A 20672-nucleotide genomic window follows, 5' to 3' on the forward strand; every position below is an offset into this window, starting at 1 on the left:
TAGTTCTTGATGGACAATGTTTTGTTTAAGAGTGTTGGGTTGCACAAGTCATAGCTAGAAACTTCAGCTGGAGAAGAGAATTCGAATACGGAAAAAGTAATACTTCATGGTAATAAAAAATGATGATTTTCCAAATACTAAGTTGCCTAAAAAGGATCCGTGTCAACGAAAATTCTTGATGTGCTAAATTCTTACTCAATACAAAGTTATCTGTAACTTGTAAGCATGGATTGATTTTGCGTATATCTCTTTGAAGAGTAAATTTCGTGAGCTTATTCCATTCATATTTTATACTGTCTTGTATATAATGATGAAATGCTCACATCACATTCAGCAGTAGTCCTAAATGTAAGTCAAATAATCGTTAAATTTTTATGTATGCTTTTATTATACTTCTCTTTTATTTGTCGCTGTTCAATTTTATTTATTAGCGTTGATTTAATAATTGATTATTTCGATCATATCAAACTTTGCTTTGAAGGGCACAAAAAGAAAGGGAAGGGAAAAGAAAACGAAAGGCAGGGGAAATAGGGGGGGAGGGGAAGAAAGAAGGGAAGATGAAAGAACAGAGAAGGGGAGGAAGGAGCTAGAAGGAATTTTTTTTTTCTTTTTCTTTTTATCATTAACGGATCGTTTATATTACAGGAATCTTAACAGTTCAATTGGTTGGCTTTTTTATTTTGTTGGTAAGGATTTGATTCCCCACCTTATATTATGATTAGTGAATTAGTTCGCGCTTCACGCGATTATAAAACTCTTATAAATTTATGTAATTTTTTTCTAATAGTTGAATAATACGAAATTTTAAATCTCTTTTAGTCCTAAAATTCGACTAGAATAGATTTTACGTTCTAAGTCATTTTATCATTGTCACTTAGTTTTATTCTTTTTAATTTTTTTTAACAATTTACGGATTTTAATCTTCCAGAAACACTTGAATTTTATATAATAATATAATCTTTATAGGTGAAATATCGTTTAAACATCGTTTTTCTTTGTTCATTTTATTTTAGGGGTTTACTCTCTTTATGTCGATGTGCATAGTTTAAACATAATTTTTGCTTATTCATCTAATATATGAAGTATATAGTACCTAACTTCTCTTCTCTATCTAGAATTACATTTTAATTTTTTCTCCTTTTAAAAAATCTTCGAAAAGGAAAATGCATCAACAACAACCTCTACTACAAAAATAATAAGAAATAATAAGGAAAGGGGAGAAATCTCCTCGATTAATTTTTGACTTATCTTTTTCCTTTCTTTCCCTTTTTCTTTTCTCTAATTCTTTGTTTCTTCCTTCCTAGGCCATTCATTTTCAGAGAAAGTATTTACCTTTTCATCTTCTTCCGGAACATCACATTCTGTATAATCAACAACTCACTCTAAAGCTACTCTTTTCTATCCTCAAAATCATCAACATTATACTAAAATTTCATAATAAAATTAAAAAAAAATTGCTCATTTTTAAAAAATATTTTTATATGAATTCAACACATGATATCTTCAAAAAAGGACAGAGAATTCAAAATATAACTGAATTTTCAAGCTTCAATTTCATTAAGAATCCTTTTGACAATAGAGAAATTTATCATTTACTAATTTCCTTTCATTGAAAAGTCGTAAAATTAGTTGGTAAAGCTAATTGTAAAACAGCTTCACTACCATTTTTGATATATTTTCCAACCTTATCAGTTAATAGCTAAGCAACAAAAGCATGCTTACACTATATATAAAAATACAGGATAGAGGAATGAGAAGTACAAATTATTTAAAAAAGAAATAGAAAACAATTGGTATAAGAAACTTTAGTAGATGGAAAAACCTGTTTTCGATTCAAAAAAATTCATACCCATTACAGATCAAAATAGAAAAAAGAAGAGAATAACACAAATAGAAATCACAATAATCCACCAAAAATAATATTATCATAAACTCACCAAAATAAAATAAAATAAAATAGGGGAATATTACATCCACATATAAATCCATTACTCACAAATTTTTTTCAATCTGCAAAAAAAAAATTAAAAAAAATCACAGCCATGTCTAAATAATAACAATGTAATGGTCTAGAATTTTTTAAAAAAAAAAAAAAAAACAAAACAAAACAAAAACGAAGAGTTCAAAAAAACTCACCTGGCTTAAAAAAAGGACCAAATTGGTTGATAGGGAAGTGGTGATTAAATTTGTTTACTTATTATACGTTGATAAGGATTTTTTGAAGAAAAGTAATAATGATTTGTAATTAAAGCTTAAAAAAACTGAAACTTTAAACCCATTTATGGGTTACGTGAGCTCGTTAACCGGTTTGGACCGGATCGGACCGGTAACCGGTTATAAAACCGGCCGGTTTAACCTGTTCCGGTGAACCAGTTCCAAACATGGAAATCGGAACCGGCCGGTCCAAACATTAAAAAAAAAACCCTTTTTTATTTTTTTGTATAGTATATATATCTATATATATTATAGTATTTCTTAGTATATTGTAGGTATATTTATATATGTTATATAAGTTTATAAGTAAAGTTTATATATTTACTAACTAACAACATATATGTGTATATATATTAAGTTATATGCTTAATTTATACTACATATACCTAAAATATACTAAGAATATACTTATAATATAAATATACTTAAGTTATAAATTAGAAATCTACAAACTTAGAAAAAACTTAACTTATAAATAACTTAACTAACAGAAAAAACTTAACTTATATGTATTATAACTTAAATAAATAAATAAATATATATATATATATATATATATATATATATATATATATATATATATATATATATATATATATATAGAATATATATTACTTAACTTATAAATAACTTAACTAACAGAAAAAACTTAACTTATATGTATTATAACTTAAATAAATATATATGTTTAAGTTATATGTATACTATATATAGTTATAACTTATATATATATATATGTTTAAGTTATATATATAACATATACTTATATATATATGTTTAAGTTATACGTATACTATATATACTTATATATGTTTAAGTTATATGTATTATAACTTAAGTTTTTTCTAAGTTTACAATTTCCTGTTTTATAACTTAAGTATATTTATATTATAAGTATATTCTTAGTATATTTTAGTTATTTTTCAAGTATATAACTTTCTAGTTTTTAATTTAAGTAGATGTATATTATAAGTATATTCTTAGTATATTTTAGGTATATTCCTAACTTAATATAAGTAAAAATATGAACACAATTAAATAGAAGAAAACTCAATGAGCCATATATTTTATTCATTCATGGATAACATTTATTTGCAAGTTGTAATTTTTCTTTTAACTTGCAAATAATACATGAGTTGCAAAGAAATAGTAGAATAATAAAATCAAAAAGTGTCAATCATTTGGCTAATATCCGCCATATCATATTCGGTCATGGAGATATCTTCAAAGTCTTTCATTTGGTCCATTCCACTTGCTATCAAGTCTTCAATCTCTTCTCCTTCGCCTTCCACCGCTTCTAAGTTTTGGTTACGTCCCTCCGATCTAATCCAATAGCGAATGCACACTAGTACTTGCAAGCTAAATCCGGATAATGAGTGTCTATGGTCTCTAATTTGTTTTCTTCCTTGGCTAAATGCACTCTCCGAAGCCACGGTTGATAGTTGAACTGTAAGGATATCTCGACCCATTCTTGAAAGTACCGGATGACTCGCCTTGTATCTCTTCGACCATGCTAAGACGTCCAAATCATCTAGTTCCTTGATATCCACATTTGGCTGCATCAAATAAAGGTGATATTCATCAAAGTTTGCATTATGAGAAGGAGTTGGATGTGAATGTAAAACTTTTAAATGCGACAAACCCGACAAGCCCTTTTTGCTACGTTGAGAAGTAGTAGGGCGTGGAGCAACGAGTGTAGCACTTTCTTCCAAATTAGAATAATGACTAAAAACTTTTCTAAACTCGGCATCAATTGCGAGCTCAGCTTCATTTAAAGATAGTTCAACTTCCTTGTCAATTTCTGAATAGTTATAAATTTGACCAACCAATGCTCTAGTATAAGACATTTTAAAACAATGATTTAAAAAAGAACCCAATATAAATAAAGTTGGGATGGAAAAAAATATTTTTAAATTTTGTTCTCATATTAAGAATAGCCGCTTGATAACCGGAATTATCTTTATACTCATGTAAAACTCTAGCTATTTCCGTTAAGTAGGCTAAAATTTCAGTTACCGTGGGATAGAATTGTCTAAAAAAAGCAAGAGTTGCATTATAAATTTTTTATAAAAGTTCAATACATTTCTTAACATCTTCCCAATCGGTAATATTTAACCAATCATCACTATCCGTATTAAAATAGTTGTGAACTTGTTATATGAGAATCCTATAATCATATGCTTGTTGTAACATAATGTAAGTGTAGTTCCATCTAGTATCAACTTCTACTTGAATTTTCCTAGGTCTAAGGCCATTTTCCACACAAAAATTCTTAAAATCTCTCATTTTTTGCCTATTAGCATTACAAAAAAGAAAAGCTACCGCATTTCTAACTTTTTGAATAGAATCTTCAAAATAGTTAAGACCATCTCTAACAATCCAGTTTAAAATGTGACAACTACATCTCACATGAAGAATATTTTTTAGCGGAGAGTTTAATTCCCTTTTTAAAAGACCAACCGCCTTTGTATTATTAAAAGCATTATCTAAAGCAATACAAAGTGTTTTTCTATAAATGTTAAAAAATTTCATAATAGTAGACATTGAATCCGCTAAATTTTTTCCATCATGACGATCTTTTCCTTCATCATATAAAAAAACTATAATTCTTTTTTGCATCACCCAATTATCATCAACCCAATGGCATGTAATAGCAAAAAAATCTAACTTGTTAAGATTAAGACCTAAATCGGCGGTAAGAGAAACACTACAATTTAAAGAATTAAATACATGACGCAAATAAAATCTATATTTTTTATACAAATCTATAATATCCGCTCTACAAGTACTTCTAGGAATACCCTCAAATAACGGATTATAACAACGTTGAATATAAGTAACAAATCCCAAATCCGAAGGAAAGGAAAATGATAGAGCACCAAAAGCAACCATTTTAGCTATTTCTACACGCCTTTTTTTCTTGTCATAGCAAAAATTTCTACCGGTTCGTGGGTCTATTGTTTGTTGAATACCCCCCACATTTGAACCCATTTGCTCTCCCCAAATATCCCCATGTTTACCTTTCATATGATTCGTTAGCGAACCCGTTCCACCATCCTTACTAGTTAGTTGTCTAAAAACAAATTCTTGGTTACATAAATTACATGTAGCTGTTTGTCTTTCCTTATCCTTAGTCGTAAATTTTCAAATTTTAACGGTTGGCCTACGAGTTCTTAGCGGTTTGTCTTGTGTATGTGATTGTGCAGGACCTGTATCTCCTATGGAATTTTCAAGGGCTTGTGTTTCATCATCATCATCATCATTAATTTCATTAAAAGTGCCGGTATAGTGTTGTTGCATTATCTCATGCTCTAAAAGTGAATTATTTCCACTAATATCAATACTTAAATTAGGTGTTTCATTCACAAATGTTTCCTCATTATGCCCACCCCTAACAATACCACTACTACCGGCACCACGTCTGAATCTCTTCGCCATTATTAAATAAAATTAATTTAAATCACACTCAAATAAATCAAAGAAAATAAATTGTAACAAATTAAATTGCGTAAATTAAATAGCAGAAAATAAAGATAGAGAGTTGGAATGAAGGTACCAAATTGCCGGACTAATTTCCAACAAAGTGAAGGCGGCTAGAATTGTAAATCCACCAAAGCTTTGGAGTTACTTCGGATTGTTGAAAATCACCATTCCACCAATAATTTTTTTTTATAATTGCAAATTGAAACTAGAATAAAACTTTATAATATTTAATTGAGAGAAATTTAAAGTGCTAATTGTTGCAAAGTAGCTATAATTGAGAGAAATTGAGAGAAAGAGAAGAGTGAATTGGTGTGGATTAAAATTGAAAATAGAGAGGGGTTTATATAGGGGTAGGGGATGGATTAAAGTGTAAAAAAAGTTTGGGGGGCTTGGGGGGCCAAAAGGGGAGTTTGGAGCCGTTGGCAACGACCATTTTTGCAAAATGGACCGTTGCCCAACAGTCCAGCCCAATCAGCAACGGCTACATTTTAATTTTTTTTTAACCGGTTAACCGGTTTTAACCGGTCCCAAAAATGCAAACCGGACCGGTAATAAATCACCGGTTAACTATGACGGGTAAACCGGACCACCGGTTTCGGTTTAACCGATCCGATTACCGGTCAAACCGGACCGGTTGACAGGCTTAGGGTTACTTAATAACTTTTTGAATCTGTACGTTTCAAATGTATTATCCAGCAGTAATGATCGTTGGCCGACTCCTGACTAACAAAGTTTATTTTGGCTTGAGAGCTACATTTATTGTATGAGCCTTTTATTAATTCATAGGTTAGTAGTATAAATGAACCAAAAATGCAACTAAAAATGAGAAAAATGTCAAAAACAAAAGAAGAAGACAAAAAAGATAAATGAAAATGCTGGTCATAGAGAGGTGTCTCATCACCTAGTCTATGCCTAGTTTTATAATATATATTGATGGTGAGAGTTAAATTCTCCACCTTGTAATTTCCTCTCCATTTTCTTCTTTCTCATTAATCTCTCCGTTCATTTTTACTTGTCCACTATGAATTTTGCACACCCCTTCAAAAAATAATAAATGAAGTGCATGATTTACCATGATACCCATATTTATTGATACATATATTTAATGGATTTGAAAAAAGATTTAAATTGAGTAATTAATACTCCCTCCAGATAAAACAAAGTGTCCACTTACTAAATCAAGAAACAATTAACCTTATTTTTTCAGATTTGCCCCTATTAATTGTTATGTGATCAAATCCCAATGCCTATTTAATTAGGGGTAGTTTAGTCAATTTACATATTTTTTGTTGTTGTAGTAACTAGTTTAACCAAGGGGTGTGCAAATGGTTAAGTGGACTCTTTTTTTGATCCAAAGGGACTACTATGATAAAACAGAAAAAAATAAATTATCTTCTCTTGATATGTTAGTAGGAGACTAGTAGTACTATCTTTTACTATTAAAATGATGATTATAGTGTTTACATACTTTATTAGCGTTAACTAACACGCACTTTGACCACATTAATTACACCATTATCGCATCTAACCATAGTCAACATCAATAATTATTTAGTCCAGAGTATAGAGGTCGTTACATGAGAAAAGCGGAAATAATCACGGGGCAACTTCATAGTAGTTCATACTGTACATAAAATGAAGGGGTCATATTGTCATTTAATTTTTAAAACAACCATATTCATAATTTAATATGCCCCTCACTCTCTTTGTACATTCCAAGTAATAACTCAGCAGTACTCACTATTTCCACAGCAACAAACCCAAAATAAAAATAAAAAATGGAGCCATGGAGAGAACTCACCGAAAAAGTAGTGATACGTATTTTTAATTTAATTTATTAATTCTTGTGTTACTTGTTTTGTTAGATACTTTCTCAATCTCAATAACTGTCGCTTTAGGAGAAATTATTTATCCCAAAATAAGTGTTGCTTTAAGAATCAATACAAAAAATAGAAGTTGTTATTTTTAACTATACTCTTATATTAAAGAACTGCTTCTTAACAGTGTTAATTCTCAAGTAACATCTACTAATAAATAAGAATAATTTAATAAATTATAATTTGTATTTTTTTTAATGAGCTAAAGCGATATTTATTTTAGGACAGAAAGAGTATTTTATTATCAATATTAATTAACTCGCACTTTGGCCGCATAAATTATACTATTGTCGTATAAGTATGGTCAACATCAATAATGATTTAGTCAAGAGTGTACAGGTCGTTACGTGAGAAAAGCGGAAGTAATCACGTGGCAACTTCATAGCAGTTCATGCTGTTTAATAAAACTGAAAAATATCTTAACTAATTTTGATTCACATATAATAAAATTAAATTGATAAAAAAGTGAAATTAGAAAAAAGAGGAAAAGAGGAGATAGAAAACTGAAGAGAAAAAAAAAGACACGGAAAGACGAAAGTGATGAGAATGAATGAGGACAAAGTGGTAGATGCCCATTTTAATTTCAATTAAATACTCCCTCACACACCATATCATATTGTAAAAAATTTCCCCTTCACTCTATTTATATCCATCCAGTACTCACTACTATTTCCAAACCAAAAAAAGGAAAATTAATGTCGAACCATGCTACTAATAAAGCAGTCAGCCAGCTGGAACCATGGAGAGAACTCACCGGAAAAGTAGTAATGGTGACCGGAGCATCATCTGGAATTGGCAGAGAATTCTGCTTAGATTTATCTAAAGCTGGTTGTAAAATCATCGCAGCCGCTCGTCGTGTTGATCGATTGAAATCTCTCTGCGATGAGATCAACGGTCAGGATCAGGAATTACGAGCGGTGGCGATTGAGCTTGATGTTAGTGCGAATGGTGCTGTTATTGAAGCTGCTGTACAGAAAGCTTGGGATGCTTTTGGACGTATCGATGCTTTAATTAATAACGCTGGTATTCGAGGTGAGCGGAATAATTGTCCAATTTAAAATTCAGTATTTAACGGTGTCGTTTTGAATATCTCTTTAGTAACACTAATTCCACGGTTGTTTTTAGTCTGTTTAAAAGAGGTTGACTTTATGAGATAGATTTGTGCCGCGTAAATTGGGACGAAGGAAATATTATAAGAAACCGTGAAAATTCACAATACTCATTTAATAGCTGGTGTGAGAGGTGATATTGATAATTCTAGAATTTGCTTCAGTGTAGCGTTAGATCCTTGATGCATGATCCTGTTGGAAAAATAATGAATCTCACAATTGAGTGGCTAACCGTAAACCATCAAAATAATAAATTATTTATACCGTAAAAGTTCAATTGTTTGCACAGATTGTAGTTAGTTTTGAAGGCCATTATTAAGGAGTCATAGACAAATTTTGGGAAAGTCTTTTTTGAAGGAATAGTTGTGGAAGACGAACTTTTCTTTGAAAAACACCCTCAAAACATTTCTTCAAAAAAGTAACCACAACAATATATCCGGTGTAATCTCACAAGTAGGGTAGAGTGTACACTGACCTTACCCCTATCTTGGGAAAGAGGCTGTTTCCGATAGACTCTCGGTAAAAAGAAAATCGTCGCCTGAGAGATTCAAACTCGCGCGGGGAAACCCCATGTACTTAGCAGGCACACGCCTTAACCACTCGGCCAAAGCGACTTGTTTTCTTCAAGAAAGTAGTTCTATATTTAAAAACTTGGTACAAGAACTTGTTGAAAAGCAAAAAGAACTTAACCAAACGAGTTTATGTGAAAGATTTTTGCAAGGTCTTAAAATTATTCCATGGACAAGTGCCTAATTATTTAAAAGAAGTTTAGTTTAGTGTGTATTATAATAATTTTCCACATTATTAAATGGATTATAGAGGAGACATAATGGAGCAGAAGATAATATAAAAAACAAAGCCAACTTGTGTCTTTTGGTGGATTTACTATTTATTGCCGAGGTGAATTGTAGAAGGAAAAAGAAAATGATACAACTAACATTCCAATGTGTATGTGAACTTTCTCCATGATTAATATAATAATATTTCGAGTTGCTATCAGCCTTAATTAATGAGTTAATGAATAGTTTCTTTGGGCAGATAAAATAATACTAGTATTAATTTAAGAAATTCTTCCTGCAAGCTTGTCAATGGAAGGTGTTACTGTTTTTGATTATTTTCGAATGCTGCTTCTGGTGCTCGTTTGAAGTTTTAAAAGGTTGCAATGTCCAGCTAATTTCAAGAAGAGAAGGGTATTTTTATTTTGGGGGGTGGAGGGGGTATTTGTGTGTGGTTGGGGGGGGGGGGGGGAGGGATTGTGATTGCTCATAGTATTAACTGCAGGCATAATTGATTATGGTACAATTGATTCAGAATATATGAAAGAGCTTTCTTACCTTTTAGTAATTGGACCGAATATTCAGGTATCAAATTTGGTTTATTTTACATTGCTTCATATCTGAATCTTCTTTGTGTGACGTCTATCTGTCGGTTGTATCATATAGGCAGGGTGCACTCTCCACTGGATTTGACAGAGGAGGAATGGGATACGATCTACAAAACGAACTTAAGAGGGGCATGGTTGGTGACCAAATATGTTTGTATTCATATGCGTGCTGCTAATCAAGGAGGATCTGTTATTAATATCTCTTCTATCGCTGGTCTTAATCGTGGGCAATTGCCCGGCGGTCTTGCTTATGCTTCTTCAAAGGATGCTCTTAACAGCATGACAAAGGTAGTGTCTTGAAAATGTTTAGAAATTTAAGCTTGCTTCATTGAGATTGCACACAATTATATGAAGACAAACATACGACTTTTCTAAGCAAATTAGTCTCTTTTGTCAGCTTGAGGCACACAAATTCCATACTTAATACGTCAGGTTTCTGACTTTGGTAGCTTGGTGAATGAAGAGGTGAAAGAAGAAAGATAAATTCATATATAACTTAGAGAATACATTTAAATGCGCTGAAACATATGAATAGACATACACATATTTGATGTCCAAAATGGTTCGACATTTTGGGAATACATGCAGTGTAACAGCACTAAGGAAGAGTGACTCTAGGATCTAATCATGGTAAATGTTGAGGTATTAAGCTCGTCAACGGGAAATCTAAGCAGTTACCATTTTCAATTGTCTCACATGAAAGTTTTCACTATTTTTTTGGACTTTATATAATATATGCGACGCCTCACGCACATCAGTCATTTGGCTGTGATTCCTTTATGGTGGGCTTGGTAGCTTATGCTTCATAGATATAACTTGTCGCATTGTCACTTATAGCTTATGGTTGTTAGTGGTGGACAACATAAGCAAGATGGTCTACCTTCCGAAGTGTACTCTAAAGTCATTCTCATTAGGTCTCATCCATTTCAACTTTTCTTTCTGAAAATTTCGTTCCTGCAGTGTGTAGCAGGTCAAATGTACAGTATTTCACTCTAATAAGACCTTTGTATGTTTTCTTGTCTTTCTGATTTACAACCTCGTTAATCGTTTTTTTTTTTCAAATGTGACAGATGATGGCCCTCGAATTCGGACCATACAAGATCAGAGTGAACTCAATATCACCAGGACTTTTCAAATCTGAGATAACAGAAGGCCTCGTGAAAAAGGACTGGATTCATAATATTGCATTGAGAACCGTTCCCTTGAGAACGCATGGAACTTCAAATCCCGCTTTGACTTCAGTAGTACGTTATTTAATCCATGATTCCTCAGAATATGTTTCAGGCAACATGTTCATAGTAGATGCTGGAGTTACTTTACCAGGTGTTCCAATTTTCTCATCGCTTTAGTCATAGAGGAAATTGAATTTGTTCTGTTTGAGTATAGTGATACATGATCCGGAGGTTAAGAAAAGGTTATAGAAATGTTTGGGAACGAACACGGTGCTTCCAACATTTATCCGCTGTGCAGTTTGTGAAGGAAACAGCAGGTTGAATTTGGTTACACGTTGAATTTAATGTTTTGGTGTGAGATGTTTCAGGGAATTGTTCTTCCTTGTTTGGCTCCATCTGAAATTGTATTATTAATTGAATTCTGTTAACTGCTTTGAAGTGAAGTTAATTGTTTTTATAAGGTTGAAGTGACAGTTATATTTGTGTTGCTGACTTCTTTTTTCCGCTTCACTCAGAGAAGCTATTTAATGTTACTCATTGAACAATTGAAATAATTCGAGGAAGCAGGAGGCATGTTATTGTTGACAGGCTGCAATTTGAGTTCATACCTTTCCATTTCATTTCTTATATTTCAAATTTGCATGAACTTAATTATACCTTATATTTATACCATTTCAATGAATATACAACATTTCTCTTTACCAGCATTGTTATCACCTATTTTGCTTGATTAATACATGTTCTTACTTTAATTTTATCAGTCAACATATGGTAAACTATTGTAGTTTAGTGTGAACATCGGATCCGAGAAATATTTTGGTTCGATGCAATTTCATTTATTGATACAAGGAATTGTTACAAGGTCGACACGAATAGTTCTGACCTTGACTTTTGGATCTGTTATTTTGATCTTTGCTCAGTAAACAGTTGCACCAAAGGAAACATTTTATTTTGGGATAGGTGTTATAATTACCAGTTAAAAGCACTAAATAATGACGTTTAAAAGAGCTAATCATGACATAAAGATTAAACAGAAGTTACATTTGGCGTGAAGAAACCAGAGTTGGTTCCGTAACCAAATGAAAGTTGTTGATGCAAAACCACAAATTTGAATTACTTTTGATAAATAATCATATTACCCGAATATAAATATTAGAGAAATAGAGGATCCGAAAAGACTGGGATATGTGTCAAGAGAATATAAATTTGTTAAAAATCATGTCATACATGACCCAAAATAGTCCCTAAAGCCCGTGCGCTAGTATGGGCCCAACACAAAAAATAGTATCACACTTTTCTTTTTATTTTGTCTTAAAAAGAATGATATATTTTTATGTTTAGAAATCATTTAACTTGAAACTTCCTCTTTACCTTTAACGAAATGATTTAAATTCACACAAATATCTATGACTTGTTTTAGACCACAAGTTTCAAGTATCTTTTTTTTTTTTAAAACTTCGTGCCTAGTCAAACTATGTCACATAAATTAGGACAAAGAGAGTACCTTTTAGTAATATAATTATGAAATTTTTATTATATAAAGTATTATAAGTCAATTAATTGAAACTATCAATAAATTATTTTACTTGCTCAAACTTCTCCCATATGACTTTCTGGTTTGGTTCTCCAATTGAAAGGTTTGAAATACACCTTCTCTGAATTTCATCCGTAATCATCTCTTTCTACTCAACAACAACAGAAAAGTCTTTTCATGTGTTAATAGGCCGGCATTTGTAGTCTTAAATTTCTAAATATATATCAACTTCATCATTTTAAGAAAATATGTGTATACGTTTCTTGACCGTTTATATTTCGTCTTCTTAATGTTATTCCTCATTATTTGTGTGAGACGTATGTGTATATAAGTTTTAAATCTTTTGGTTTTATAACTTCTTTAGCCATTTTTATGTTCAATTTAAATCATTATTTCTTTTTTCATGAATTTCTCTTCTTTAAATTTTCTAAGTCAGCGTCTTTACTATTTTACGAACTTATTATCATTATTTAAATGTCCTTTTTTTTTTTTTGCAATTGCCTCCTACTTCTTCACGTGGACCCACCTTATTTTTTTTGCAATTGTCCCCTAATTATTCACATGAATCCCACCTTAATTTTTATTGCTTTTATTTCTACTATGTAGAAGAGTGGATCCACCTTAATTTTTTCTTTAAATTTTATTTAACTATATTAGAAAAGTGGGTGATTGACGACCAAACCAACTCTTCTAATAATGTAGAAAAAACAACTAAAATTCAAGCAGGCACTTGTCTCGGGAAAACATTTTCTTATTAACTTAAATTGGAGATACCAAAGCATTAGCGTATATCTTAACACTGTAGGCCAAATTAAGGAGGAGAAATTATTTCTGGGACACGAAAGAAAAGAAAACGAGGATCAAAGTTTGCCTTTATATAGTACTCCCTATTTGAACCTATTTTTTTTAATTAAATGCGAAATGAATGATACTCTTTTCTGCAATTTGGAAAGCAATTCACTTTATGAATGATTCTATACATAAATTTTTAAAGGGTTTATTTTAAATCATAAGTTTGAAAAGGCTTTTCTTTTTCTTAAATATAAATTTTAAATAGGTTTATATAAATTGAAGCAGAGGAGTAATTCTTTTGATAAATCAAATCCCTAGAAAAGTCGAAAATAAGAAGGGACTCTATCTCTTCACCTCCTTAGCGCCAACAAAATGCCTAAGCAAATCCAGGAGATCAAGGATTTCCTTCTCACAGCCAGAAGGAAGGATGCACGAACTGTCAAGATCAAGAAGAACAAGGATATGGTCAAGTTCAAGGGTTGAGTGTCCGACTTTGAGAAAGCTGACAATTGTTGAAGCAATCACTTCCTCCAGGTTTGAGTGTGCAAGACCTGTGAAGAAGGATATATGCTTTTCATAGAGTAATGAGGCAATGGACAATTTGAGAGAACTCATATCTTTGTGTCTTAATGATGCCAAAGGAATTTTGATTGTTAGAAAAAAAAATAAAAAATAAGAAGGGTAAAAAAAAAAAAAATGAAAACAATTTTTTTTCAAAGTTGAAGTATGCATTATCAACTGATGTTGTTTAGTGATGCATGAATAACATATTTTAAAGGAAGTCTAGACAAAACTTGAATCGAATTAAAATAATTTTCATTAATGTAGTGACATCTACAATATTAATCTCTCTAATACCTTTATGTATTTTTGAAGCATGTGTTATATTATGAGAAAAAGAAGTATGTCAATTCTCTTTTCTGCTGATAAGTATATTTAAATTTCTCCAATTCAAGCAACTACTCATATCTATAACATCTCTAAATCCTTGTGGGTTAACAAATAATACAAGAAAGTGGGAGAATTCAATACATTCAGAAGTGTAGAGGGAACTTTATCATATGAACGAAAACATAAGGGGGTGCTTTTAAAATAAACGTTTCTTAAAACAGGAAGAAATGTTTAGTTTTCGAACTTCAGGACCCAAAATGATATTGATCAAATGCATAACTCCCTTTTCTCATTCTCCCACATCGAGCAGAGAAAGAACTCTACAGCCCTTTAAGAACAATAGCAAAGCAACCAGGCTTGTCCCTTCGGGGACATCCGATAAAATTGGAACGATACAGAGAAGATTAGCATGGCCCCTGCGCAAGGATGACACGCACAAATCGAGAAATGGTCCAAATTTTTTTGGCGATCATCGTGATGCTCCCGTGCCCAACATTTTTTCCCGGCGATGCTCTCTGGCATATTTAATTTCCTGTTTCCCCAAAATTTAGCTGATGGCAATATGTTTATTATTATGCCCTAGTTTTGATTATTTAATTTTTTTTCTAGTCATGATATTATTGTGAAATTCACTCATGTTACATCTGAAAAATTTATGAATATGAGCACTTAAAGGTCTTATGCCAAAAAAAAAAAAAAATGGTTTGTTTTTAACTTACAATATAGATTCGAGAAGTAATTTGATGTTTGCACCTAAGAAGAGGATTCAGTATATTATTTCTGGTAATACAGTAAGAGTGAACAAAATGGAAGCACAGAGCTTACAGAAGTATAGCACAAAGATTTAAAAAAATGAGAAAATTTCATAAATAGCTATAGTTTGGAACGTAATTACAGAACGTAGCTACATTTTGCGTATTTATGGAAGATAGCTACAATTGCCCATACAGTAGCTATAGTTTAGAGTTGTATCAGTGCATACAATTATGTTGGATTAGCTGAAATTGCGGGTATCAACTGTATCAGCGCATACTGTTATCTTGCGCGCATATTGTGTATTTGCTAGAAACCCGAAATGTGGCTACGTTCCGTAATTTTTTGAAGCTATGACTACGTTTCATAAATATAGTCTAAATGTTTGCCACGTCGCGTAGTTTTTCCTAAAATATAGGCATCTGAAGTTCAGTCATTAAACTCTTTTCTATTTGTTCGTGGAAGCTAAGGGAAATTTGTCTCCTCAGCTTGTTCTCTCTGTGTTTTACTGCTTTTTTCCTTTTGGTCATAATGTTATCGATGGTGCTTGATGAATTTCTGGTAGCCTTAATGGTTGAAGATTGATTTGTCCCTGTTGTACCATGATATCTATTCCATGTCTAAATTATATATTTATTGTGTTTGATACTTGTATTTCACAATCCATGAAGACGAACAAGTAATAATGATTGCTCGAGTGAAGTTTCATCTAAATTGGGCTGCTTGGGAAACAGGGTTGGAAAATCGAAATGATCATAAAAGGTGCAATCTTTAAAACCATGATGAATTATGCACATTAACTATGAAAATTTTTGGGAGAAAATTGTTGATATTTCTTGATATTCTGGTAAGGATCTGTCTTTTAAGTAAACTGTTTAGATAGGGAGCAGGTCTCTACTGTTAATTTTGTTTGTGCCACTTCTTTCTTCATTGCTAAATGAACCATATAATGATGAGATGAATGAAACCTGAGGCATCTATGATCTATTGGGTAGCTTGAAGGAGCGTTCCTACATAATTGTAAAACTCTGGGACAAAAGGGAAAACGAAAAGCCCTTTAGGGGTCTTTTGGGTGGTGGATAGGATATGATGAGATTTAACATCATCGGATGGTGAGGGAATTGTGTTCTGTTCTTCTTGGAGAACTGGTAAGTTAATTTTTTGGCTCCAGCACTAAGGGTGTGCTGTAAAACTATGCATATAGAGCAAAAACCAGAAGTGTATCCGTTGTCTAGCCGGGGAATTATTAATGGGGAGATTGTGGATGGGATTGTCAATGGGTAATGCTTGTGTCATATATTTGTTTTTTGGTGGATCAAGTGTGGGATTAACTTTTGCTACAAAGTTGACCTTTGTCAAAATGTATAATATAACCTATAGTAACTAGTCAATGTATGTAAAAGAATTAACAAGTACACATGAATGGTATCTCACATTCTTTCCCTGGGGGATAAACTTATCCTATGAATGTGGAACTCTAATCTTTCAAGTCCAAATTCCACATACCAAAAACAATCCAAGCACTTAATTATCTTTTGTCCCCCATTTTGCAACCTTAATCCACTAATCAAACGACCGTGTAGATTAGAGTTGCTTGTTTGCGAGTCAGAAATCAGAATCAATGATTTTTTATATAGTCATTCTACTATCTTTAACCACGTGTACATTGAGCAGCTTTTTGTTCAATGGCTTTTCTCCATCCTTCTATACTTTTTCAGTTGAGGAAGCTCGTCCAAACATTTTTTATAATCCTTTGTGATTTTTCTCTGCAATGGAGAAGCTACGGACATTAATTTACAGCTATTCGAAGTGAAGCCTGTAGGGAAGCATCTATGTTATAAGCTACTGTGTGTGATGTTCAGTTAGCTTTTTCTCATCCAGTAAACTTCGTGCCATATAAGCAATATTGTTTCCTTTCTTTAACTATTTCCTTGAATTGAGGAGATTGAAGGAGGAGGCTTCCTATGGAAAAGATGGAAAAAAGGGGCTTCAATGAAGGTTCTAGAGTTATTTGACTATGACATGGTTTTTTCGAATGCTTAATTGTTATCATAGCACCTACAGACATGTGAAGGATGTTAAGACAAGGTAGTGTTCTGTTTGTTAATGCCTGTGGATCTTGGAGTGTTTTATCAGTTGCTTTACTTCTTGTTTTTTTTTTTTTTGGATGGTAACTTGTACTCAAGGTAGAGATATGATTCTTTTCTTATCCTCGGCATTTAAGTTCCTTGACTTTCGACAGATGAAGTTTTCTCCTAGTACTATGGCAAATTAATTATGCAGTTTGTCGGATCCATCCCTGCTTCTCGGAAGATAGCGGAAGTAGGTTCGACAGATGGACTGCAAAATGAGAAGACAATTGTACCTAATAAAATTGCTTGTCTCTGTGGTGCAACCTGTTATCTAAGCTACTAGTTTTGTATGACAAATAGGTATCATAGGTACATGAATTTTCCGTGTCCGAATAGCATAATCAATCTGTTACTTATTGAGTTCTCCTAGAAAGCATTTGTAATGCAGTAGGATATTTTTTATCCTTGCACATCTTGCGTTTATCCTCTGTTATATCCGTTTAACATCGGAATGTATACATAGCTAATATTATATGACATATGTTATTTCAGAGGGTCAAACAAAAGGGATTAGGTTCTGTTCTCCGACGCCACCTCCCCCCGCCCCCCCACCCCCCACACCCCAAATCCCCAACTTCCATAATGATTTGATCTGATGGAAAGCGGTTTGCTTCTATTTCTTAAATTCTCTCTTTACCAAGTGAAGTCAATTGGAGTAAACTTCTTTTATCCTATCTCAAGTTGTACTAAACACCTTATTAAATTGTTTAATGTGGAATATATGCATTATGTTTGCCACGAGACCTACATGATATGGTACGAAATATTTGTCGATTTACCAATAGTGTTTTTTCTTGGCAGATTCACTGAGGATACCTCTGGATCTAGAGGTTGTCCATATGCTCTGATGCCTTTGGAGATGTGACTACTAAGGACGTTGCTTCCATACTTAACGGACTAGGAGTGAAGACAAATGTAGATATCAGAAAGCTTATGTTGTCTGGAGATGTTATATCTACAATCATTTTGGGCCGGCCTTCTAGTTCTGTGGGTGCCCTTTTCTAGAGCTCTGAGCGTCTGGTACTGTCTAAAGCTTTTGTTACGTCTGATGCATTTGGCATGTCTATATTGCCTTTCAATTTTGACATGACCATCCCTTGTTGTACGGTAAACATGCCCACGTTGGCAGGCTTGTTCAACCGAGGACTACACAAACCCTCCGAGTTGGCATGCAAAGTTGGGGCAGGGCTTAGAACAACAATCATATGTAATGAATTGTTTTGTAGAAGATAGAGTAATGTGTGAGGTTTGTGTGACGTCTATCTGTCGGTTGTATCATATAGGCAGGGTGCACTCTCCACTGGATTTGACAGAGGAGGAATGGGATACGATCTACAAAACGAACTTAAGAGGGGCATGGTTAGTGACCAAATATGTTTGTATTCATATGCGTGCTGCTAATCAAGGAGTATCTGTTATTAATATCTCTTCTATCGCTGGTCTTAATCGTGGGCAATTGCCAGGCGGTCTTGCTTATGCTTCTTCAAAGGATGCTCTTAACAGCATGACAAAGGTAGTGTCTTGAAAATGTTTAGAAATTTAAGCTTGCTTCATTGAGATTGCACACAATTATTTGAAGACAAACATACATGACTTTTCTAAGCAAATTAGTCTCTTTTGTCAGCTTGAAGCACACAAATTCCATACTTAATACGTCAGGTTTCTGAATTTGGTAGCTCGGTGAATGAAGGGTGAAAGAAGAAAGATAAATTCATATATAACTTAGAGAATACATTTAAATGCGCTGAAACATATGAATAGACATACACATATTTGATGTCCAAAATGGTTCGACATTTTGAGAATACATGCAGTGTAACAGCGCTAAGGAAGAGTGACTCTAGGATCTAATCATGGTAAATGTTGAGGTATTAAGCTCGTCAACGGGAAATCTAAGCAGTTACCATTTTCAATTGTCTCACATGAAAGTTTTCACTACTTTTTTGGACTTTATATATGCGACGCCTCACGCACATCAGTCATTTGGCTGTGATTCCTTTATGGCGGGCTTGGTAGCTTATGCTTCATAGATATAACTTGCCCGCATTGTCGCTTATAGCTTATGGTTGTTAGTGGTGGACAACATAAGCAAGATGGTCTCCCTTCCCGAAGTGTACTCTAAAGTCATTCTCATTAGGTCTCATCCATTTCAACTTTTCTTTCTGAAAATTTCGTTCCTGCAGTGTGTAGCAGGTCAAATGTACAGTATTTCACTCTAATAAGACCTTTGTATGTTTTCTTCTCTTTCTGATTTACAACCTCGTTAATCGTTTTTTTTTCAAATGTGACAGATGATGGCCCTCGAATTAGGACCATACAAGATCAGAGTGAACTCAATATCACCAGGACTTTTCAAATCTGAGATAACAGAAGGCCTCGTGAAAAAGGACTGGATTCATAATATTGCATTGAGAACCGTTCCCTTGAGAACGCATGGAACTTCAAATCCCGCTTTGACTTCAGTAGTACGTTATTTAATCCATGATTCCTCAGAATATGTTTCAGGCAACATGTTCATAGTAGATGCTGGAGTTACTTTACCAAGTGTGTTCCAATTTTCTCATCGCTTTAGTCATAGAGGAAATTGAATTTTTCTGTTTGAGTATAGTGATACATGATCCGGAGGTTAAGAAAAGGTTATAGAAATGTTTGGGAACGAACACGGTGCTTCCAACATTTATCTGCTGTGTAGTTTGTGAAGGAAACAGCAGGTTGAATTTGGTTACACGTTGAATTTAATGTTTTGGTGTGAGATGTTTAAGGTAAAGAAGGCCTTTTTTTCAGGGAATTGTTCTTCCTTGTTTGGCTCTATCTGAAATTGTATTATTAATTGAATTCAGTTAACTGCTTTGAAGTAAAGTTAATTGTTTTTATAAGGTTGAAGTGGCAGTTATATTTGTGTTGCTGACTTTTTTTTTCCGCTTCACTCAGAGAAGCTATTTAAATGTTACTCATTGAACAATTGAAATAATTCAAGGAAGCAGGAGACATGTTATTGTTGACAGGCTGCAATTTGAGTTCCTACCTTTCCGTTTCATTCCTTATATTTCAAATTTGCATGAACTTAATTATACCTTATATTTATACCATTTCAATGAATATACAACATTTCTCTTTACCGGCATTGTTATCACCTATTTTGCTTCATTAATACATGTTCTTACTTTAATTTTATCAGTCAACATATGGTAAGCTATTGTAGTTTAGTGTGAACATCGGATCCGAGAAATATTTTTGTTCGATGCAATTTCATTTATTGATACAAGGAATTGTTACAAGGTCGACACGAATAGTTCTGACCTCGACTTTTGGATCTGTTATTTTGATCTTT

General features: G+C 32.9%; 2 protein-coding genes, 2 non-coding genes and 1 pseudogene across 4 annotated transcripts; 4 read left to right on the forward strand and 1 right to left on the reverse strand.

Annotated features, from left to right (window-relative positions):
• Positions 1 to 8163: 8163 nt before the first annotated feature.
• Positions 8164 to 11521, forward strand: LOC132049307 (uncharacterized). Its single transcript, XM_059440057.1, has 3 exons — positions 8164 to 8606; positions 10126 to 10355; positions 11138 to 11521. The coding sequence occupies exons 1-3, from the start codon at positions 8270 to 8272 to the stop codon at positions 11414 to 11416; spliced, it is 846 nt and encodes a 281-aa protein (XP_059296040.1). The 5' UTR covers positions 8164 to 8269; the 3' UTR covers positions 11417 to 11521.
• On the reverse strand, positions 9216 to 9297 carry TRNAS-GCU (transfer RNA serine (anticodon GCU)). Its single transcript has one exon. It is a non-coding gene; the product is annotated as a tRNA-Ser (tRNA).
• A 2416-nt stretch (positions 11522 to 13937) lies between the features above and the next one.
• LOC132049309 (large ribosomal subunit protein eL38-like) lies at positions 13938 to 14918 on the forward strand (annotated as a pseudogene).
• On the forward strand, positions 13985 to 20343 carry LOC132049308 (uncharacterized). Its single transcript, XM_059440058.1, has 3 exons — positions 13985 to 14099; positions 18625 to 18854; positions 19633 to 20343. Exons 2-3 carry the CDS (start codon positions 18729 to 18731, stop codon positions 19927 to 19929), a joined length of 423 nt encoding a protein of 140 aa, XP_059296041.1. The 5' UTR covers positions 13985 to 14099; positions 18625 to 18728; the 3' UTR covers positions 19930 to 20343.
• LOC132051279 (U6 spliceosomal RNA) lies at positions 14816 to 14918 on the forward strand. Its single transcript, XR_009413659.1, has one exon. It is a non-coding gene; the product is annotated as a U6 spliceosomal RNA (small nuclear RNA).
• Positions 20344 to 20672: the final 329 nt, after the last annotated feature.

The sequence above is a fragment of the Lycium ferocissimum genome, chromosome 3 (assembly GCF_029784015.1).
Source record: "Lycium ferocissimum isolate CSIRO_LF1 chromosome 3, AGI_CSIRO_Lferr_CH_V1, whole genome shotgun sequence".
NCBI lineage: Eukaryota > Viridiplantae > Streptophyta > Magnoliopsida > Solanales > Solanaceae > Lycium > Lycium ferocissimum.